This window comes from Accipiter gentilis, chromosome 7 (genome assembly GCF_929443795.1).
Source record: "Accipiter gentilis chromosome 7, bAccGen1.1, whole genome shotgun sequence".
Classification (NCBI taxonomy): Eukaryota; Metazoa; Chordata; class Aves; order Accipitriformes; family Accipitridae; genus Astur; species Astur gentilis.
The window spans coordinates 23,344,790-23,368,291 of record NC_064886.1 but is presented as its reverse complement, the minus strand read 5'-3'; the positions used below and the strand labels follow the sequence as shown (position 1 = coordinate 23,368,291).

At 43.5% G+C, this 23,502-nt stretch overlaps 1 protein-coding gene across 3 annotated transcripts; it reads right to left on the bottom strand.

The window, feature by feature from the left end:
• Positions 1 to 65: 65 nt before the first annotated feature.
• On the bottom strand, positions 66 to 20,523 carry BBS2 (Bardet-Biedl syndrome 2). 3 transcript variants are annotated; one of them, XM_049804364.1, is made up of 17 exons: positions 20,300 to 20,523; positions 17,982 to 18,209; positions 17,474 to 17,599; positions 17,138 to 17,200; positions 13,984 to 14,061; positions 11,658 to 11,762; positions 10,659 to 10,745; positions 9,236 to 9,371; positions 7,164 to 7,303; positions 6,228 to 6,372; positions 5,490 to 5,661; positions 4,314 to 4,443; positions 3,295 to 3,426; positions 2,631 to 2,768; positions 2,038 to 2,150; positions 1,172 to 1,320; positions 66 to 511 (listed from the first exon to the last, which is right to left on the bottom strand). In XM_049804364.1, the coding sequence occupies exons 1-17, from the start codon at positions 20,414 to 20,416 to the stop codon at positions 405 to 407; spliced, it is 2,166 nt and encodes a 721-aa protein (XP_049660321.1). In that variant the 5' UTR covers positions 20,417 to 20,523; the 3' UTR covers positions 66 to 404. The 3 variants fall into 3 exon arrangements, with proteins under 3 accessions (XP_049660321.1, XP_049660322.1, XP_049660323.1); XM_049804365.1 differs by lacking the exon at positions 20,300 to 20,523 and adding an exon at positions 19,764 to 19,839; XM_049804366.1 differs by lacking the exons at positions 11,658 to 11,762; positions 13,984 to 14,061.
• Between the last annotated feature and the right edge of the window lie 2,979 nt (positions 20,524 to 23,502).

Sequence of the window (23,502 nt, the reverse complement as noted above, 5' to 3'; positions counted from 1 at the left end):
GGGTTTTTTTCAACAAATAAACTTAACCATAATGCAGCTCCCCAACTAACTCAGAACACAAGCAGTCAAAGCAGTCTATGTTTTAATGGAAAAGGCCAATGCCTTAACTACAAAATATATTAAAATACATAAATAAGTTACTGTAAGAAAATAACTGTTCCAAGGTTATACCTCTGTCTTGCATGAATACCACATTTGCACTTAAACTCTGATGCTTTCTTCAAGAAGCTTTGGCCTGCATAATAACATTTCTCACCTGATGGCTTAACTAAAATGCTACCTTTGCAATTACTTCCCCTTACAGTGGAGCAGGGGACTGAATTAACCACTTGTCATTACTGGTCCATTATCTGCCTGCTGCATGGAAACACTGCCTCTGTGCAACTGCTGCTCCCCCAGTCATTTTAAGAAGAGGCTGTTCCCACACGCATTATCCTGAACAGCACGTTAAAGTTGTTGTTTCTTATTGCATCCCGACAAGCACTGATCACTTGTGTTTTCGGTTTGCCGACTGTAAAGAGGAAAAAAAAGGAGAGAAAAGAAAAAACACTTCAGTTACTGAGAAACTGGTAAAAATACCTATTTGATCCAGTCTCAAAATGTAGGTGTTTCTTTCAAATATTTATTAAACACACAGTGAAATGCCACCTTTTTTCTAATATGTAAATAATATCTTTTTTTAAAGAAGAATCGAATCTAGCTCTATTATAGGAGAGCTTAAAGGACTTATTGAAAGGGGAATGCTATAGATAGACAAAATATCTCCTTCCCCAAAGACTTACAGAACTAAAAATATAGATGAACAGCCCTGCTTAAGTTGGTAAGTTTTTTTAAAGCAGAATTATAAATTAGGAACTGAAACACTACTTTAAAAATGTTTTTAAAATTGTGTTCAACAAAACTAGCAATTTCTATACCATCCAGAAAGCTGGAAACTGCTTTGAACTGTTCTTTCTAAAATTGTGATCCCAGATTATACTGGACACTCACAGTTGACTGTCAGAGGCAGTTGGCTATGGCTGAGAAATGAAAGAGTACTTCTACTAATTTAGTTTCAGGCCAAAAGGTTTGAAGTCACTTAACTAATCCAGTTGGTCTCTGAGATATATCATATCTGCCTCACTGGGGTCCAAGGCTCCCCGCCCCATTCCCTCCAAACACACATACTTACCACGTAACCGCCCAGCCCTCTGAATTGCCTGATTCACAGCTTTCAGATTATTCAATAGCTCCGTGTGATTGTTGCAACGAATTTTGTATTGATTTATTAAATCTCTGTTAAGATCATATAGCTCTATGTACCGTGTCTTCATGTGTTTCCTGGGGGAACAATGAGTCCAGTTATTTACATCTCAAGGCACAAGACAGTCATTCCTGGTTTGTCAATATAAAGGTAGAGTGATACATGGTTGTGATGGCTACCACACTTACCCGCCTGTCTGCCAGCTACAAGACAATAGACTTGCCTAGACAAATTGGTTATACTCATTATTTTACAGGGAAAAAAAAAAAAAGTCTATTTTTGCAGTTACTGTATCCAGCAAGCCAAAGAAGAGATGCCACTCTCCCCAGTGAAAGTAACAATGCTCTGCAGTAGCTCAGACCACTTTACTGCTGCTCTTGACAGTAAAGATAGGACATTGGCAGAACACAGCAAATGAGAAGGAAAAGACTGACACTCAATTTCTTTCTTGGTGTTGTCCAAAGTCCACACACCACAGACAGCTTTTACTGCCTTCTTCCTCTAATGTATCTTTTCTAATGTATCTCACCATCTCGAGGTTGATTCACCCCACTGGCTCTATACTAAGCCCCTACCTTTGCCCTTTTGCCTTCCCCAGACTGGTTTTCCACCTAAAAAACAAGACAAGGCTCAAGGAGAGCTCATGGAGGGACCAGCAAAGGTACCAATTTCTACATCAACAGTTGTAACCAGGCAACCCCTGTATCACACACATGAGTTTTTGTGCTCTTTTTCTGCCTGCAAAGCAAAGACTGACCATTCTAAAACACACAAGCTAAGCAGCAATTGCTCACATGTCTCCCAGGAGTCGTGCATCTTCCGCCTGAACCAGCACGCTGCGGATGAGGTTGGAATGTTCAGCCATATCAGCAGTGAGCCTCTGATTCACCGCATGGTGTTCATCCACCTGCCCAAGGCAAAAAGTCATGAGAAAGGACCCCTGGCACTCTGGGCATATAGGTAATTGTTCAAGCTAAGCCTTGGCTCAGCGTAATAGGAAATAACATCCCAACTTAACCTACCAGCATCCCTGGGACCATTCTCCTTCCCCTCAACCCCTGGCTGCCAGAGCAGTTCCTTGCCCCCAGAAAGGGTGATCAGACTGTGATACACACCTTACGCCCTGACCCAAATCCACAGCTCAGTCTCCCAGACAACGCATTTATATTAGTTTAAACAATCAACTGCTGGGGACCAAGATTCTGTTCTACCAAACAAACAATAAACAGAAAGTTGAGGGTGTCCCTTTGTCCTCTGCACAGGACATATAGCAAGCCATGGCTGGCCCATTTCCACAAAGAAGATAAAGCAGTTTAGAGATCCTCTCATACAAACGCCCACAGTGACTGCTTAGCTGCCAATTTAGAAATGCCTGATGCCTCCTCACCTTGACCAACACTTTCCGCAATTCCTCAAAGTATGCAGGGAAATCCGCTTCCACCTGCAAATCTTCAATGGCCAGAAAGGAGGCCATTGACTGGATAATGTCACCAGCTAGATCAATATCATCCGTGTTGATGGAAATCTGTCAGAAAGGAAAGAAAGCACGTCAGCACTCTTCCATGCCAAAACATTTCCCAGAACTGCCCAGCAGGACTGTCTTTCTAACAGTTACTCAGGCTCAAAGCAGTTCATTCTATCAAAGGGCGAAACTGTTGCACAAGCAAGCTCTATAGCTTTAAATAGATAAGGAGACACTGATTTCAAAGGGGCTTTTATTCAGGCCTGGGGCAAAGAGGCATCTGTGCATACAGGACTAGTGCAGAAGTTCCAGGCAGCCTCTCTGCCTCAAATTATGGCTCCCTGAAACCACTCTGTGCAGGAACAAATACCTTCCTACAGATCTGTAGTTTTCTTCATTGACTGGCCCTAGAATTTTACCCACTAACAGCAAACAGACCCAAAAGTTTCCAAAAACATCCCTAAAACATGTGTCCTTCCTCTGTCCTGTTCGGTCCTTCTTCATTTTCACTACCTCATGTTGGCACCACCCTTAAGTTTCACCAGAGTATAATTAAACGGGTGTTCCCCTTATCCTCGAAGGTACTCACCTCTCCGCCAGGCTTGATTTTGATGCAGAGCTGACCTGCATTACGAAGGGAAGTGAAGCAAACCTGAAAGGGAGCGCTCTGAAACTCTGCATCTTCTGGTAGCAAGAAGCTCTGATTCAGCCACATAATAATCTTGCAAAAACAAAATTAAGAGCATTAGCCATCACCTGCGTGGAAAGCCTGGAGAACCATGCAATGTCCCTGCACGTGATGTGCACCAAGTCACTCTGTTCAGGGTACCTTGAAAATTTTGTTTACTAAATTTCATCCCCTAAACCCGTATCATGAACTCATTAGAATAGGAGCAGCTGACTCCCTGCTCCAAAGCTGAGTATTTGTAAGAAAATCAAATCCAACTACCAGAGACCACAGCCCAAGGTCAAAACATAAGCCCAGGGCTTGGAGAGCAGAGAAAGCTGGGAAGCAAGGCATGGTTCTACTGCAAGAATTTAAAAAGGAAAGTTTTGTTTCATCTTGGTTTTTGCCTTGGCCATTTAACACAGTAAAGGTCATGCAAATATGGCAGAGCCCTACAGTTATGGGGAAAATAACCAGCTCTAATTACTGCCATCCCACTATTCAGATTTTTTAGAACCACAATGATAGCACCACTGCTCATCTGTTATGAATCCAAGCCATTATTTGGGCACTGTACTGCCTTTTTCCTGTTCTCTGCTCATTTACAAAATTCATCACTCACTACAGGGCTCCTGCCACTGGCATTCCATCAGTTGTCACACAGGAAACAACATAATATCTGAAACGTCTCATGATCTCAGGCCATTAGCTCCTGCAGCTGCAGGAATTCCTGAAGCAGGGACTACCTCAATTGAGGCATCATTTAAAAAAACAGAAAAAAAAGCACTGAGTCAAGTTGTAACACACAGACTCCAAAGGCCAGCAGTGCAGTTCACTGCATAATTTTCCTTTGCTCTCAGCTATTGCAAGCTAACTGCAAACCCTCCACCTGCATTATCTGTACACAGGACCAGGAAATAGGAAGCAGAGCAGAAACTCACCCTTTGCGGTCTCTCATTCGTTGTACAGTTAACAAAGCTCAGGGGCTCTGTGGCCGAGTCCGGGCTACTCAGGGCATACATTGAAAAGCGAGGAAGCTGTCTGGTCAACTCAAATACATGGAACTGTGTGCTAGAAGCAATCCAAAGGAAAAACAGAGATAGTTACTAACATACCAGGGATTCACCTATTGCAATGGTCCCTGGTTCTTTTTTAGCTGGCTACTGACATCAGCAGCTTCCAGCTATGTAATCAGCCGCTTACCGCTTCCCAGAAAAAATGCTAGAACTTGGAAATTCCAGGCTTATGGCGTCATAAGGTTGAACAATTCCTCCCTATTGCTTACATTTTCTATAATCTCTCCAATGAAATATATTCTCTAGGCTAACACATTTATGATTTTACTATGTGAAAGGATTTTTTTTTTACAGGTTCAGTGAAGTCTTACTAAAAGCAATAATAAACATAAACAAAGAAAACAAGAGGAGAATTCAGTCCCATACATTCTTTCTGCAGTGGTTGGCTAGCTCTCAAAATATGCCTCCCTGTTCAGGGAAAGGATTTCTGCTTCCTTTCCTGGGGCGCTGCCAGTTCTGGCAGATGTGAGCAGGAAGAAAGTTGGTGTCAAGTGTATATGAAGAGACATTTTGTTTCTATGGGAAACTGGAAAAGTGTTGTCTTGAAATCAGGCATATGCTGCTTTCAACTTGCCCTGAAGACAAATGGGTTCGTAGCTTGAAAGACACCATGGTGCCTCCAGGCTTGCTCAAGTACTTTGTCCAGAGCAGCCACCATTCAAGGCCTGGAGAGGCAGCCACTTAAGAGCAGGCAGCCTGGATACAGTCTCTATCTACTTCCTTTTGCTTCCTCCAGAGACCCACAATAAGGCACCCTCTGGACAAGAAATGTTCACTGTTCCCATAAAGGCAGAGCTCGAGCACAGCAGGTCCCAGTGACCCCAGAGCATTTAGACTTTGTCTGGACAAGAGCTCAGTATCACAGGTGCAACAGTGCTTTTAAGAAAGCATTCCAGCTCTCCTTCCAGTAACACAGAGAAGTGGGGCAGCAGCTAATTAACAGTGCACTTCCCATGGAACAAACATGAAGCCACACTGTTGCTGTTTCCTGGTCACACAGTTAGCTCCGGAGACCAGGACAGATCGCAACACAAAACTCACCTGTTCCTATAACCCACAAAGGCTTTGATGTGCAAATCCACAGGGACATCTTTGGGTGGAGTAAGGGGAACACGAACACAGCCTGAGAGGTTCTGGAGACTGGGGTGTACCACGTGGCTCTCTCCTTCAAATATGCCCTCAGCAAAGATCAGCACAGCACGGATGATTGTGTCTTAGCAACAGGAAGAAAAAGCAGTTCCTAAATTAACAGCTGTCCTCTGGAAACAAACCACCACTGTTTTCAGAATTAAGCACAGTCAACACTTTACACCCCTCCTCTGAATTGTTAAAATATCCCAGATGACCAGCACTACCACATCTGGACCTGACTGCATCCTCAGCACACCTGGCGCTAGGTGCATTTGCTATCTTGGGGCAGTTCCAGTTTTGTATAGAAAGCCAGCTGAGGTCCAGCTGCATTCACACAACACTCTCACTAACACGGTCATAGGTTAATGTTTAAAGTCAACACAAGGAGTATTGCAGGGATCACTAAGACTCCTTTCATCCAAGTTAAATGTTAATTGCCTTGGAAAGTAACATATAACAAGAAACAAATTCCATCAAACTCCTCTCCCCTGAGACCCATCAAGGGAACACAGCTTGATTCAAAACTCTGTGAAAGGAAAGCAACCACAAAGGGGAAATTACAGACAAAGGGGAGACAGGCAAGTCATCAACTAAATGTTTGCATGATTTACATTAAATGAATGTCAATGGTTGCAGGTTACCACTCACCATTTGTGGTGGAAATACACAGCTCCACGTGGGCAGACTGGCTGTCCGAGCCCAGATTAACTGAGAGGGCTGTCTGGAGTTGGGTATTTGCTGGAATCACACCTCTCTGCCCATCAGCTTCCTTCAACTGAGCATTCAGTTCAGCCTGTTGCAAAACACATACCCTTCAGTACCAGAATTTCAAGATTTTCATTCAAGCAACCTAGAAAACGTATGCATTAAGTTCTTTTTTTCTTGCAGAAGGTTGCATTACAGCAATTCGCAGACACTTCACGTTGCTATGAATAGCAGCTGGATTAGACATGGAGCTGTGGACACCTTTGCTACAATTTGTTCAAGTGCTTTATTGTCAATGGAGCCCAGCTCTCTACCCAAACCTTTATTCAAAAAAGCACATAACATATATTCCATTTTAAGCACCATCTTATATAATTCCATGCTTTTGCTATTGGTGGTCATTTACTGTTCATATATTAGCCTGCTCCTTTCCTCAGGCTATTTTTCAAAGTTCTTTATTTCTGCACCTTCACCATCAGGCCACAAGTGCAATTCCTATACCCTGGCAGTACTCCTATTCACCTGATCCTCTCAGACAATCCCCTCTGACCCCCAAGTTGGTTCATGCATTGAAAATTACAATTTGCAGTCATAAGCCAAAGCACAGGGCTGAAGATAATCCAGCTCCAAACACAGCTGCTCTGGCAACCCTAAGGACCAAGGAAAATGTTACTTACTAAAATAGAAAAAGCAAGTTCTGAACTTGCACAAGGAACAAGCCAGATGCAGAAACAGGAATCCCCAGTAGACGATCTTGCTGCATCCTGGCAGGTTACAGCTCTGACTTGTCCGGACTGCCCCACGACCACTTCCCAGCTTACTCTGGATTTATAGCAACAGGAAGGTGCGTTTTGGCCCTACACATTGTTTAGGTAGTACCTTTGCATTTTCCTCATAATTTCTTAATTCCAGCAGCAGATTTTGTTTCTTTTGACTGAGTTCTCGGATCAGATCCTGCTCAGCGCTTGTATCCATTAGGTTTCCTTTCAACTCCTCACCTCCTGGCAGATAGCCTCGGACTGTACAGAAACAAAACATAGCCAACTCCAGCAAAGCCTTTCATAGCCTCTCCAAAACTTTAGTTTCTGTAACAAGACCACCTTGTACCATCTCAGCAGCAGACACTAATTCCGGTTTTTAGCTGGTACCATTCAGCTGAAAACCTGAGCATTGATTTACACCCACAGCAGCTCTGACTTTGCTGGTGATTAGGACAAGATAACTGCACATTTAAAAAAAAAAGAAAAAAAGGTGAATTTCCAACCTGTCTTGAAGCTGTCTTTGCCTGACCAGACAAGTGCAGCACCCAGTCCTTTTGCAAGAGGATTCCCACTGCAATCATTCTTTCAGGTGCTTAGGCAAGTTTGCAATTATGCAAAATTAATAGAATGTGTACCTGGATTTCTAGAGCTGGTCAGAATAGTTGTTACTGTCTGGAAGTGACTGTAAGTCACTGTCAATCAGCCAGTAAACAAGACTTACCCACAATAGTTTTTCCCCAAATCAAGGGATAGTTCACTTCAAGGGGTAAGACCTGTTTCCCAGTAGCCCAGTGGAGCACAGAGCTATGGAAACATGTCCAACTGCCTGTGGAGACAGAAGAGCTGAACAGATGATGAGACAGAGACGCTTGCTAGGAACTTCCATTTTGCTCTAGGGCTGTGTGCTCTGATTGCAGCTGACAATAAAAGCCAGGATCAAAAATCTTATACCTGCAAAGAATATGCTGCCTATGTAACCCCTGCAAAAAGTTGGAGGAAACTTGAAAAGCATTCAGCATGCACACTGTCCTCTGATGAAAGGACCTGCTTTATTATTTCCAAGTGAATCATTCATTTAAAATGAGAGCAAGGCAGAAAATACACTGAAACACATAAGAACACCTCATGTGAAAGGATGCTGGCCCCAAACAGAACTCTAATGACAAGGACTATGAGAATGCATTGTCCATATAACCCCAAAAACAGGGCCATTACTGTTTAGTAACACCTGAAAGCTCCAGCCCCATTGTGCCAAGGTTTGTTTATGATGGACTCATCAGAAAAGGATAATCATGTTCAGTGATATCAACCTACACAACTCTGCTAGGACAAGGTATCTTCAGAACTGTGCACAATGTTCCCCTTCTGTAAGCTTGGGAAAAAGGTTTATATGCTGAAGCCCAAGCACAGCAAATCCCCGCAGCCTGTGATTAAGACAGACAGCAAAACACTGTGCTATTTAACAAGGACAGGCTTTTGTTCCAAATGGGTTGTGCCAGACCTGCTTGTCTCAAGCCACTGACGCCAAGCAGTCGGATAATCACACCAGTGTCTTTCCTGAAGCCATCTCTGTAAATTCATGCTGAGCTTATTTAAATAATCTGTGATCGTATTTGTTTCCACTCACAGTAACGAGGTCTGACTTCTTGAAGGCATGGTGGGATAAATCCACCAGTTCTGCAGTCTCAGGACAGCATTTTCCAGGAAACAAAGTGCTGTTAACACCTAAAATTTCTAATATAAAGACTATTCACCTTTATAAGAAAACCAAAACACACGCCCCCTTAGCTTTCTAAACACTTTTACCCCCTGTAAAATCCAAAAGTTATCACATATAGGAAAAAAATTTCCTATACATTCATCTATAACAACACTGCCTGAAGAACCACAGTCTGTACTGCATATAGTTATCTTTGCGTGATTAGGATGGGACTTCTTCTGTTAGGCAAATGAATTTTTATGGCTTCTTGGATCATAATGAAACACACACTGATTATCACAGAGAAGGCAATATTCAAAATCCCGTTTGCAGATAGCGAAACTCAAAACTCCCTTAACTTCACATAAAGCGAAGGTAATTTGGCACACAAAAATGCCTATGGAACCGAAACAATGTTTAGCTAATCCAGGATGATGTGATGTACCTGATATTATTGTGTATTAAATGAATATCCTGAAGAATGCTCCTACCTTCACCGTCAACTGAACAGCAGATTAACTGGGTGCTCCCATCCATTCTGTAATCCCCCTCCACCACTCCTGCAATCGAGGAAGCAAAATTGTCCTTAAAGATGACCTCCCCAGTTCGGTCACTGCGTGCATCAACCTGGAACAACAAAGAGTTCCAAGGCACAGCATGAACAGAAAAGCTAACTCCCAAAATATATGTCATGCCATACTCAAATGAGCTGCTAACCAAAAGCCAGCCCTGGTCACAGAACTGCAGGTGAACTTGCAGCTCTGCTGGATCAGAACACCACATGTGGAAAAAATACCATCAAGAAATGACCTCTAGACAGACACTGCTAGAAGGAACTGCACTTCAGGGATATTTCCCTAAGTTACAAACAAGAGGAAAGAAGGGGACTGCAAGTCTGCACTTGGAAGGTTATGCACACATGAATGCAGCAATAATGGGACTAAACCAAAAATAATCTTAATGCAGTATTTACAACCTCTCCTCTTAGCTACAGCCCTTGTGCGGTGAATTATTTTTATGAAAAAATACAACTTTTAATTATCTTTCATTGAAGAACAGCAAGGGGGGACTCAGTTCCATGTAGTGTGTCTTTTCCAAAGCACAGGACCCAGCATTAGTCTTTCTAGGAGCTAAGGGACTGTTTCAGACCAACAAGCAGGGCAGAGACTACCAGTGGAAAAGAACAGAAAAAGGTGTAAAGCAAGGAGAGGTTCTCTCTTCAACAATGCTATACACCTAATCCAACATAAGTTACAACATATCTGGGCTCTAGACTGCCAGCTTGATATGAAGTTAATTAAATTCCCCCAGGCTAATAAGAGTCATAAGAGGTGTGAAGGAAAAAGCACAGCTTTACAAAAAAAAAACCTGGCAAGCTGCGTCTAGGAGAGATTTGGCAGCTAGAACAGTCATTTCTAGCAAAGGGGAATACCAAGCATCAGGCTTAAGAGACTGAGCTGTATAGAATGCCTTTACATACAATTAAATAACACTTGATTAATCCTGCCATAGTCAAGACTGACACTGCTCTCCTGTTACATAACCACTTTGACTTCCCTGTAGTTTGAGAACATTCAGGAAACATCGCAGAGGATTATTAGCATGTCCTCAAGACACAGCTGAAAAAAGACACTCAAGAGCTCTAGGATGTGACATATGATCTCTGCTACCATAGAAACAACTTACCACACCTTAGCAATAGACTGAGCTAAGCAGTAGAAGCAGCTTTTCTCTGATCTTGCACTTGGCGCAGGATTCACCAGCCAAACTAGGTTTTCTGCAATAGTTCTTCAACACTCAGCTTTCAACAGTCTTTTTAATTTTTTGGCTGTTCTCCTTCAGAAAATTTAACAGCTTGCTTCAAACACAGCTTCCAGATCTACAGCTCCTCATTTCCCCCCTGTATAAACTCACCTTCCCATTGGACCAGCCAGTGATCAACTCACACACACCATCAGAGTTCAGGTCAAATGCATGTATGCTCATTGCATGATTCTTAGACTGAGGACAGAAAACAAAGAACAAGTTAAGCTTGGACATGTTTCCTAAATTGCACATGCTTGACATATGCAAGACACTGGAGTATGAGGCTACAGAGATTACAGAAAGGAGTACAAAAATGTCTCTTAACGGGAAGTTTGAGCATCACTATCCCTAAGGTCACACACATCTGAAATCTTAGCCTTTGCATTAAAAATCTAGTTCACTGCTCTCAAAATACCTCATCTTTCTCCTAAGCAGATGATAAGAACTCAGAAAAACAAAGTGTAAAAAACCAAATTCTCTAAGAAAAAAGAAAAAAATCAGGGCTTCAAGATTGCCATAAAATGAGACAACTGAGGAAAGCCATTAGCCTCTTCCTGCCACCTCCTAAGGAGTCCTTTCTCTTATTACTATTAAATAGACTGCTCTAATCTGTATTATATTAAGAATATTAAAATGAGCATCAAGAAAGGATCTTACCAATATAATTTGCTGCAGCAGCAAATTGCTCTTGATGTGAAAAATTAGCTTTGAACATAGGCAATGCAAGATTAATTCAGTTTCTGAACACAGTTTATCGACTCAACAAAAGAGCCAGAGGCATTTTCTAACAGTGAACTCAAATTTCTCTGTTGCTTAAACAACCCTGCGAAGCTGAAGCATCCCTAGTTGTACGGCTGTATCAGTGTTCTTTAAGCCATCACCAACAGTCCCAAAAGCACTGAAGGAACTGACAAGGTATTAATTTTGCACGTATCTATAAAAATAGGTAGGTTTTGTAAGAACAGAATTACATTAAGTTCTATGCTTAGCAGAAAATTTCAAGTTCATCTAAGGAGTCAGGATAACATCAGAACGACCTGAGATCGTGTACCAAATCTCATAGTAGCCTTCAAGCATTCAGTGACGATATTCCAACACTGGACTAACCTTAATCCTCCAGTAGCGGGCTGTCTTGTCATAAACTCCAACCGTCCCATTAGCAAGAGCATAGCCAAACCGACTGCCATACATGGGGCTAAGTGCAGTAATGGTCTTGTGGGGGGAAAGGAGGGAGAGCGGATACAGGAGTGAAAACTTCTGCAACTTCAAGTAACAGAGAACAAACTATACAATCTCTCTATCATATGAACTGTACCATACTTAAATGGTAAGTAAGCCTATTGTAAGAAGCATTAAGTACTTAACTATTTTTAAAAATCAGTTTGAAATCACCGAAGGCCTCATAGGATTCCCTCACACAAGCTGCATTGCCAGTGTTAAAATGCACTTCTGCAAAGATTACAGAATTGCCCTCAAACAGTGTACTTTGACCAAGTATTTCCTACCACAAGCAGCAACACAACTGCTCATAGGATTCCTGCAGTCATCAGTGCTAACAAGTTTTCATTGAAAATCTACTCCAAACACACAACATTCCTTAAGCTTCAGGAGCTGAGGATGCCAAAGGGTTCAACTTTACAAGGGTTGGGAAAGCCCTAGAGATATTATTGGTAGAAAATCTTTGCCCAAGATTAGTGAGATAAAAATTAACAGCTCCCACAGCGGGACTTCTTTGGAACACAATTAGAACACCAGGCTACGTATTACCTGAGTAAGTAACAGCGCCAGGGAAAGACCTGAGAGTCATAATTCAGCCTGTTTCTCACTCTTTTTAAGACCCCTTACCCTACTATTCTTCATTGAGCTAAGGCTCTCAGTGCTTGGAAATGCAGGTTTTTCTGTGCACTAAGACTAGAGATTTTAATGTCAGCAGGAACAATTGCAATCGTCTGTCTGGTCGTCTTTACAACATAGCACAGGAGACTTCCTTACATTAAATCCTTCACCAACTTCTTAATTAAGAACTCAGCTGACTGTACTCCTCATTTTTTTTTTTATACAAAACACTGTTTCCAACCCCTTTATCGTTCCCTCTCACAACCTTCTCCAAAGCCTTTCCCAAGTATCAAAACCCTCTAAATGGCAAGCACACAGTAAGAACAGAAGACCCCAGCAACAGTCAGAAATTCAGAAAGGTAGCAATGCTCCCTTTAGACCCAACTGTCCATTTATAAATTCAAGAATCACAACAGTCTATAGCTTCAGTTTCACGAGAGTAAGTGATTAAACACAGAAAATGCAAACTATTCAAGTCTTCCAAAACAAGCACAATGTATAAAGCCATTGTTCCCTGAATTTACCTTCCTGAAAAGAAAGGTTTTGGTCCAGCTATGTCCTTTTAAATTAGAACAGTAGGATTGTAACAGGCATCCTAAGACTCTGCAAGTGTGAATTTAAAACAACTCTACTGTGAATCTGGAAATAAATCACACATGAGAGTGATGGACCTTTAGCTTCCCTTTAACTAGAAATCACAACATGAGTCTAGACTGGCTAGCGTACAGACAGTAGAATGTGTTATAGGCCCAGTTCTAATTCTAGCTACAGCAACAGCTTCCTCTCCTAGAACACTGCACAGATTTGTCCTTCATAGCTCTTCCTAAGTGGTTTAATAACTAAGCCTTTAAGCCCCAACTTGGGCAGCAGGGAGACCTTAGATCTTCAAGGATAAAGGTCTGTAACATGTCTTTACCCTGGGCCCACAAGGGTCATGAGAAGGCTAAGAAAACTCCTAAATGCAATTAAAAAGGTATATTATTTCCTTCCAAGCAACCAAAATTTAATAGTGGGGATCTTCTCTCAGTTCTTAAGCTCAAGGGCAACTCCCACACCTTTATTTATCCCTCTTATCTGCCCCATACTTTACTTCAGGCACTGCAGCCCTGTTTATACAGCCAGCACGTAACTCCAATTGCAATATAAACCTCCAGTTTTGCCTGAGCAAGACCTTCCTACCCTGCCATGCACCATCTGGATACACATGGGGGCAAGTTACTTAATCATGAGTGTCAACGCATTTGAGGAAAACTGTAGAAGACATTCTTTTGCTCAGAAGGCACCAAGAGCTTCAATCACAATCCAGTAACCTTAATCACCTTTGAACAGGGCCCTGACTTTCAGTCAAGCAATAGTTACTTTTCTCAACCCAGTGAAACATTTGTAAATAAACAAAGCAAAAAAATACATGCATAATGAAAGGTATTATTAAACTCTAACTTTTGCAGTTCTAGCAGAATAGATACTGTGCCAAATAGTTAAGTAACTATTTAACTGCACAATAAATTTGAACCAGAGTAACCAGAGAAGCTTTACAGTACACAATACTTTCACCTCCATCAGCAATTATAAAAAACATTAGCTAGAAGTAATTTACCTCTGTCTCTGACATTTCTGCCAGGATCTCATCTTCTTTAAACACCCGGATGTCAAAATCTTCAGAACCAACAAGAAGCTAGGGGGGTGAAAAAAAGTGTACCTTAAAAAATAGTTATTCAAGCTAAGGAAATAAAAAGGACATACTCCAGGACCCAGAGGGCAAATAAATATTCCAAGTCCAGCAACGAAGAGGTTTTAACAGCTGTATGAAAAGCTGCCAGTGGAACAAAAGGTACCCTCTGCCAAGACAAGGTTTCAGAAGTCTCCCATTGATCAATTATTAGTTATACTTTTTTTTGTCAAGCTAGACTCTACAAAAGCATAGTGAAATATCCAGGCTAGGAATGAGAAAAGATACTTTGGATCATCAGGGCTATGCTCTTTTCTTACTGGAAGAGATTCAGTGTTGTAATTCGTAACTGCAACTATACGCATCAAAAATACTAGATTGCCTGTGTTGGAGCAGAAGACCTGCAACTCAGTTCTGACTTGTACTACACGGGTTCAGAGAAATAGCACCTCCCAGTTACTGGCCTGTGAGCAAACAGCTGGGAAAAAAAAATAATCATTGCTTAGCACTGAACAGCCCTCATTTAAAAAAACAACTCAAAACCAACAAATCCAAGTATCAAACCATCACTGCTCCTCCAACGTATAATGGTGGCTGCCACTAGTGCAAAGCATGGGTAAAACAAGCTTTAACTTGATGTAAATGGTTATACAAATAGGACATCAGTACCAAATTGGATCTTCTGCATTCTCATTCCTTATCATTTCCCCTATCTTAGTTCCTTTCCTGTTTCCTAGTTGAGCAGGTAGAAGGTATTAACTGAAAAAGAGCCCCATAGAAAAGCACTTTCTAAAGATGGTGACAAGACATATCTTCTATTTTGCAAACTGAGAAACCAAGGAACAGATCTGCGTAGTGCCTTGCCCATAAAGTCATCCATCAAATCAATGACAAGCAGAATTATAAATGAAATTTCAAAACCTGGTAGTACCTTTCCCCACTGGAACCGGTGAGTCTTCCATCTTTACTTGGCAGAACAGACACAAATCCATACTGAAACTGGATTTTTAAAAAGGTTACAGGCTTTTTTTTCTTCTTCCAAAGTAAAGGTGCTTCAAATTATGACAAACTAAATTACACCAAGCTAAGCTTACTGTAGTTATGGAAATAACTTACAAAAAAAACCATATGTAAGAGGTACAGATTTCTTGACAAGTCACAACTACTAGCAAAAAGTGACCAGCTGAAAGCACAGAATCCTGAAACAATTACTGGTGATGCTGCATTTCCCAGAGGTGCCTAAAAGATGTTGAAGATTTATTTTTTTCATTTTGTTTGATTCAACTTGTCCACCTCAGTGGCTTTCATTCCACTAGACTGGAATTTGAAAAAGCAAGGAAAGAGTTCCCCCGCCAAGTCTTTGACAAGATGAGAGAAAGTAACCTGTATCAATCTAAAATCTTGAGGACAACAGTGACTACAACAAATCAGTTTTGTTAGCTACTAAGTGACAGAAGTATATTCATGCAGTTTTAAAATTAGTCAATTTAAAATGTAGACATGTTTTTACTGGGGCGGGAAGAATGGAAATGAAGCTAGCACACCCATTTATCAGATAAGACACAAAGTGATAAATAACAGTTTAAAAACATGCTTCTGTGCATTTTCTCAGAACTTCAATTTTAAACCAGAGGCGGTTTCATGAAAGCCACAAGAAAGAAAAAAAAAAAAGAAAAAAACATAACAGCAAAAAAAAGTATCACCTAGATAATTAAGATTAAAAAGAACCCTAAAAAAAAAAAGTCTCAGCAAACGCATGCTGGGCTAACTGGCAGGGTAAGGTAGTTGGATAACACATCCAACTCTGCTTAGCTTGAAGCAGCATCAGATTACACTAACTGCTGAGAATGAAACTTTCTCAAGCAGAAAAAACAGCTAAACAACAAAAAAACACTTAGAAGCACAAACGCCAAAACATTTAGAGCCATAGATCAGTTTTCCGGTTTCTGAATCTTTATACACTGTCTCCACTTTCTATAACCACCTCTCAAGCACATTAAAAAAAACACACCCTAAGAAGCTGTGCAGAAATTCACTGGAAAACCTGAAATTTTTTTTCACTTCCTGAAGATCCCAATCAAGCAAAGGGTCTGTGATCAGTTCAGTTCATTTATTAAAAACACATAAAAGACATAGAGGCCCTTTACACATCTCTATAAACATTACATAGTCCAAGTAAACTTTCCAAACAAGGATTTTTGGGGAACTAAACAGAAAAGCTTAAAGATGATGAAAGTAAATATTTTTAGCATAGTGATTTAAGATCATATTTACTTGCATCTGACATATACTAGGAAGCCATTACTTTTCTTAAAGACTCATAAGCACGATCCTTCAATTCATTCAGGGTGGAAGAACATTTACAACAGAGAATGCCATACGAATTCACATCTTCATCCATCCCTTGCAGCCTGCATGATCAGAATGGCAGCTGTTTCCTATTGTTTGTATCACACCTTATCAGCAAGACACTTGTTACAAGTTCTCTTCATTTTAAATCAGAAAAGCAAAGAGTATTTAATTTCCCCATGTCCCTATGAAGAAACAGGAGGACCGGATGCGAAGAGAAATTTCTTGATTTTACCAATCATAAGTGAGGCTCTTCACAGCTTTTTAAGAGCTCACTTTTACATGTAAGATGCTTGCAAGTTGTTTCTCTGACATTTAAAAAAAGTATTTATAACCATATTCAAGAAACACCACTGAAATAGATGCCTTGCAACTGATGATCACAGGCATTTCATTGTATTGCTCCTGGCATAGTTAAGAAAAATGAGAGAAGTGTCCATTACAGCTAGCAATCAGTTCACCAAAGCACGGCAGTAATACTGTAAAGATGCCATATATGCCTAGTTTTACACACTCTTGAGTAGTGCCAGAGACCAGTGCTACTCCGTGTACATGTGCTGAGCATTTGTGCATGTCTTTGCTGGACTGGAGTCTGAAACAGGCACAACTTCCACACCGGGATCACTTTAACTGGTAAGGTAAGTCAGTCGTATTTGACAACCCATGGGTTTTTATAAGCATTTCACTACAAGCCCATGAAAAGAGCTGAATTCACAGGTAAATGGTTACAAACCTCAGTTTTGCCATCACCATCAAAGTCACACAGTGCCAATGAACGAACGTTGTCTCCAGTAACCTAAAATGAGAAAGACAATCCTCAATACTGATGATAGCCATCAGAAGCGAAACTAGTTTTATTATCTCAAACTGCAACACAACAATTGACACAGTCAACATTCAAGCAACATCTGAGTGCACTGAATACACAGCCAAAATACAGTTTAAGGTCTGAGATAAATTAAGAAAGATCAACAACCAAATTAATATTTATCATATTAAAAAAAAGAGAGGAATTAGTGGCATTGAAAGAATCTTGCAATAACATCAATAGCATTAGGCATAGCCTTACTGTCCAAAAAAGGTCATTTCCTTCATAATCAAAGCCCTGCAGGGCACAGTTTCCACCAATAATAGCAAGTGGAGATGAAATATCTCCCAGCTTTCCAAGAACTATTGCATTGGCTCCATCTGAAACCTACAGAGAAACATTAAAGGAAAAAGAAACAGCAGACAATGAGACATCAGAGCACACAAATCAAAAAGAGAGCTTCCAACATTATCAGTATCAGTTTAGCTGAGCTCTGAATGCCTATTAAATTTTTTAAATTTTGTCTTGCTAGGTGACATATCATGAAAATTTGCTCTCCCATGTGCCTACAGACATACATCACATTGGTATTTTTCTTTTGAAATATTCCAGATATTCTAAAGGCAAAATGTTCTGAATACAGCAACATAACTAACATAAAGAACAGAAGCATAATTGACACAGTAATGTAAAAAACTGTGATCTCTAGAACAGAAAGAAAAAGAAAACAATAAAGATACTAAAAAAGTGGACAGTTAAATTAACTTGCCTCTCTGTAAAACAAATCTGAGTTGTTATATACGTCGTAAGCCAGTAAATTAGTCTGCGTTCCAACCAGAAGACAATCATAACCGAGCTGAGGGTTCAGCACTCCCGAAGCTAGACAAGTGATCCCTTGATTAATGTTGAGAAGAGAAATGTCCGAATCTTGGTTACTTTGCACCATTCGGTTTGTGCTCGTTCTCTGTCCTCGGGCATGAGGATTATGAATAAAAACCTGTAGAAACAAAGAGATAAATATTATCACAAAGCATGTATGTGTTTGTGTACAAACATTAAAGACTACTGTTTGGATAATAACTGCAATGGGGAAGAAAGGCATTCACTCAACTAAAGTGAGGATAAAAGACTGGGGGTTTTGCTGACAATATTGTTTCTGACAGTTATTCTTTAAACTATACCGGAACAAGGAAATGGCAGGAAAAACCCTGCCCTGGCCAGCGGAGTTGTGCCACCATTGTTTTGGTTGTTTCTGAAAATGGCAACTGACAGGTCTTCAGAGTAAGACAAAAAAAGCAAACCAAAGGGAACAACAACAAACTAAACAAATTATGTCCAGCTGGTAGCAGTGTTACCAAAAAAGCCCAAACATTTAGGACAATTTACCTGGTACCTATCTGTAACATCCATCTGTAGGTGAGCACGGTTAATTTAAAAAGGGGCCTGTGATAAATAAGTTTTTATTCTCACTGACCAATATTCAGTCACTGTAATTGTTTCCAGCAGAACCGGGGGATCAGCTGATATTATGCTTAATAGCCTTTGCTTTATGGCTGTACAGTCTCTCTCTCAAACAAGCCCTTGTTCTAAGCTGTTCCTAAATGCTCCAAAATAAAATTAATAATAATTCTGGGAAACATCACAAATGAACCAAGTTTGTATTTACAGCAACCTAAATGCCTCTGTGGGTTTATGCTTCAAGCTCTGTTTTTTTATTAGTTAGGTTGTATTTAACCCTCTTTTGTTTGTATTTCAAACTCAAACAGAGCACACACAATGTTTTCTGTTCCCGCAAGGCACTCTTTGCATCACCTACAGAAACCTTAGTGTTGTCCCACAAACAGGGTTTGTTCACCTGGTGTGCAAGCCAATAACACACAGAGCTGAGGTATTTTCAAATTAATTTCACTGATGCACATGAATGGGTGCCTGTCTCAAGACAGCACACCCTTGTCTCAAAAATTCTCACATTTATACACTTAACTAATACATATTCATTATTATTTTCCTTAATGATCGGTTCTTTCTTCTTCGCCCCTCACGTAAATGAGCGCACAGACTGTCTTCTTCCTTCCTTGTCTTCTTTTGAGTAGGTGGTATCATCTGAGTAGGTGGTTGCGATCTCCCCCTGTAGGAATTACCTCTTACCTACTTCTTCCCTAATCTTGGCAGTTCCAAGCAGTTCTTCAAGGTTTATTGACCAGACTACAATCCATTACCTTTTCAGACAGAAGCATAAAGCCCCATTGTCTAGTAGTTAGTTCCTAAACCCTAAATCATGTTCCGTTACTGTTTCCCTATTTTAAATATTAACTGATGGGGGCTGTACACAGGGCTTTAGCAGCTCCCTGGTTATTTCAATCATATTATACGCATTAACTGATAAACTTAGCACCGTTTCCTTTATCAGCACCGAGCTTAGTCCGTAACAGCGCTAAGGCTCACTGCTGTAACTGAGAACGGTACAGTAAAACCCAGGGCTTGAAAAAAAAAAACAAACATCCCACTGCCTGCTAGAAAATTCGAAAGTTTCCTTGGCGACTTGGGTTACCAGCTGCTAATTTTTCGCAAACTCCCTGTTGCCACAAAGCAGAGCTTCGAGTGTCGCGTCCCCCCCGCTCCGTGCCTGCAGACAGCTCCGGTGCCTCGGCCGCAGACTCTCGGCCTACAGAGAGAGAAGAAGCGAGCAAGACTTCTCTCCCTTGCACGGCTCTTCCAGCGGCGGGCAGGGATGCCGGCCGGCGTTAACACCGTTTTCTGCTGCAGGCCCCAGGGCGGCACCGGGGCTCCTCAGCCCGGCCAAAGCCCCCAAGACACGCTGTGACCTCGGCAAAGCCGCCGGGTGCCGCAGGGCCCCTCCGCCGGGGCGAGCAGGGCCTGCCGGAGGGAGAGCGGCCGCTCCCAGAGGCGGGGGAGCCCCGGCAGCACTGCCGCAGCAGGCCCCGGCAGCCGCCGGCCCCCGAGAAGGGCCTTTTCCCCTCAGCTCGGCGGGGGCACGGAGCCCCCCGCCCCGCCCCGCCCCGCCCCGGCCGGGCCGGGCCCCGTGAGGAGAGACGGGCGGGATGGCGGGCCGCGCCGCCCCTTTACCTTGCCTGCCTGCGTGGCGGCCGCCAGACAGGGGTGCGTCCCGTCGTACCGGCCCAGCGCCACCATGCGGGGCAGGATCTTGTGGTTGAGCTTCAGCGTGAACACGGGCACCAGCATGATGGCGGAGGTGGGAGAGGCCGGCCCGGGCCCTGGGCCCCGCCGCCGGACGCGGACTCCGCCGGGGCCGGGCACCGCCCGCTCGCGCGCGCCGCCGCGACGTCAGCCGGGGGGGCGGGGCCGCGGCGGGGAGGGGCGGGGCCTGCTGCGGCAGGCGGGGCGGCCGCGGTGGGGGGGGGGGGCGCTGTGGCGCGGGGGTGACGGGGCAAATGGGGGGGCGAGGGGGGCGGTTGGGGGAACTGGGCGGGGCTGGAGGTGTAGGACTGAGGGGCAATTGGGAGAACTGGGGGGCAGCTGGAGGTGTAGGACTGGGGGGGAGGCAGTTGGGGGAGCTGGGGGGCAGCTGGAGGTGTAGGACTGGGGGAGTAGTTGGGGGAACTGGGCGGGGCTGGAGGTGTAGGACTGGGGGGGCAGTTGCAGAGGTCAGGGGAGATGGGGGGGCGACCAGAGGTACTGGGGGCAGCTGGGGCAGCTGGGGTGTAGGACTGAGGGGAGATGGGGGGCATTTGCTGAGGTCAGGGGAGATGGGGGAGCAACTGGAGGTACTGGGGAGCACGGGGGGATGCAGGGGGCAGTGAGGGGAGCTGGGGGCAGGAGGGCAGAGGCGATTGCCCCCGGGCAGCCGCAGAGGCCCCCAACACCCACACCACCGTCCTGGTCCTGGCTTCCTTGCGGGGTCAGCACCCATTTTGGGCCAGGCAGCCCCCCGCCCCCCCCCCCATCATCGCCAGCCCCCTTGCCTCACCCCTTGCTGCCACTCCAGCCACCACGCTCGCCGTTACTCACACTTTACTAGCAGCCTGGCGCTTGATTGTAAACCAAGAATATCTGGAACTGAGAAGCAGCAAAAACCAATGAAACAAACCCCGGTGTTAAAACACTCTGTGCTGTCTGGGAAAGAGCAACCTCAAAGCATTGGTGCTGCTGTTTCATGGACTTATGCACCAGTTTGTACAAAATCCAGCCATTGGGATGCCGGAAGGAGGTTGGAAATGGGAAGGGCGAAGGGCAACCCCCGCTGAGTCGTGACATAAATGCCGATGCTGGTCCCCATCCTGGTGTGGATTTTGGTACCCAGACCCTTACAGGTCTCCAGGGTCTCCTCTCCCCGCAGCGACCACTCCCTGCCCGTCTACAGGATTGATAGGGAAACCCTGATTCAAGGTCATCACTTTAGAAATTCTTAAATTATTTGGGGTTTAAGAAATAATTTTAACACAATAAAACGGGTGCCGTAAATATGCTGTGCTCTCCCACCAGTGTCCGAATCCAGCACCTGCCATCCACTGGCACGTTATCACCTCCATCCCGGCAAAAGGCAGGTTTGGAAAAGGATGTGCTGGGACAACAGCCCTTCCCTGCAGAGGCCACCGGATTGAGGCAAAGATTCATTTATTTCAAGGAAAGCTGGCAGACGCTTCCAAGTGCACATTTACTTGTGCACCGGCCAAGCCCTGGCCGGCAGCGGCATCCCTGCCTTGCATGCGAAGGAGGGCTCTCAAAGGCAGCGCTCAAGCGGAGATCATGCGACTCCGAATGTGACAACCGCCTTTTTCTCTTTTTTTTAAATTGTTTTTACCAAGTTTTTTCTGGCAGCTCTATCAATGTGCCATTATACTTGCGGATAACAAGGCAGCAATCGCACATGGCATATTAAAGAGAGTTTTTTTCTTCCCCTTTGTGGATCCGTTTGGGGCGAGTGTGGGTCTCGGTGCCGGCCTTGCAGTGGGTCTCCCCTCCTGGGTGCTGGTTTGGGTACCGGAGCACAGAAGCAAAGCGCTGGCATGAATTCAGGCAGGCAACGGGGTGTTGCTCAAGCCCAGCAAATGCTGCTGCCCCCCCAGGGAAAATCCCCAGCTCCCCTCCCAGCAGTACCGAGCATTGCTCTGCTGGGCTCTGCAAACCCAACCAAACAAAATGGGCAAAAAACAGAGCTCGGAGACCTTTTTAGGCTGGTAGAATTGTAAAGAGATGAAAATTCCAACTTCTCACTAAATACGTATGATCTGGGCTGTAAATATTCTTTTGCATCTCTAATTATGGTACTGGGTTTGGTGCGTCTGCAACACGGTTAAATTACGCTGCCTCTAACAGCTGCCACTTTGAATTTGCTGGCTCTGAAACTCTTAAAATTGAAATCATGACTTTTAGTATTCGTTTCCCTTCGTTTGAAAGGCCTGTCATCTATTTTCTATGTACAACATCCAGTCCTGAGTTCGGCGATGATCCCGCTCACGTCACAGCTGTCCAGCAGTGCTCGGGACAGGGGTCCTTCTCTTTCCCCACTTTTATAGGGGGGAAAATCCTATATAATCCTCACTGAACCCCCAGGTATCACTGCTGCACAGCCAGGGCTGCTGTACGGCCACGGTCGGTGTGGCTGTACTCGAGGGGTGACTCAGATACATCACCAGAGTGATGGTGTCTCAATAACCAGCAAGAGATCATCGCCATTCTCCTTCCTGCATGACCCTGGAGTGCCTTGCACAGCCTTGGCAAGGCGATGCCCTGTGACCAGTGTTAGCTCTTTTCTACCTCCTGGGGGAATATAAATATATATATCTCAAATATAATATAACATAACATAGTGGATTTGGACTCGATGATCCTTATGGGTCCCTTCCAACTTGAGATATTCTATGATTCTATTAATATAATATAATGTAAAGTAATGTAATATAATATAATCAAAACACACTTGGCACTGATTGCTGGCTTTCTAGGCAGGTTGCATGGAGGAGCTGGCCATGACAGCACAACAGGTACAAGGATCGTCACCCACCCAGGAGCTGGTTCTTGGCAAAGACTTCAAATCTAGCCGAAAATTCACAATGCTTTTATCTGCCTGGCAGGAGGTCCTCCTGCTTGGTCTCCCCTGGTGAGATGCTAAACCCCGAGAAGCGCTCAGATATCAAGTTTGGGAAAATGCTGGCAAAAATAACCATCCCCAGCCCTCGAGGAGGGGATAATATGGCTGGAGGGAGCAGGGACAGATGATCAATTGCATCTGCACACCTAAATACTTCTTAAAATGAAGACCGAGCCTGCCTGAGCAGCAGCAAACCAGCTTTGCTATCTGCAGGGGC

Coding starts and splice junctions, on each gene's coding strand:
- BBS2 (XM_049804364.1), bottom strand. CDS start 20,416: ATGCTGGTGCCCGTGTTCACGCTGAAGCTCAACCACAAGATCCTGCCC. Junction 7,304..9,235: donor CTGTTCAGTTGACGGTGAAG/GTAGGAGCATTC, acceptor GTTTCTGTACAG/TCCGAGGCTATCTGCCAGGA. Junction 1,321..2,037: donor GCACGACTCCTGGGAGACAT/GTGAGCAATTGC, acceptor TTGTTCCCCCAG/GAAACACATGAAGACACGGT.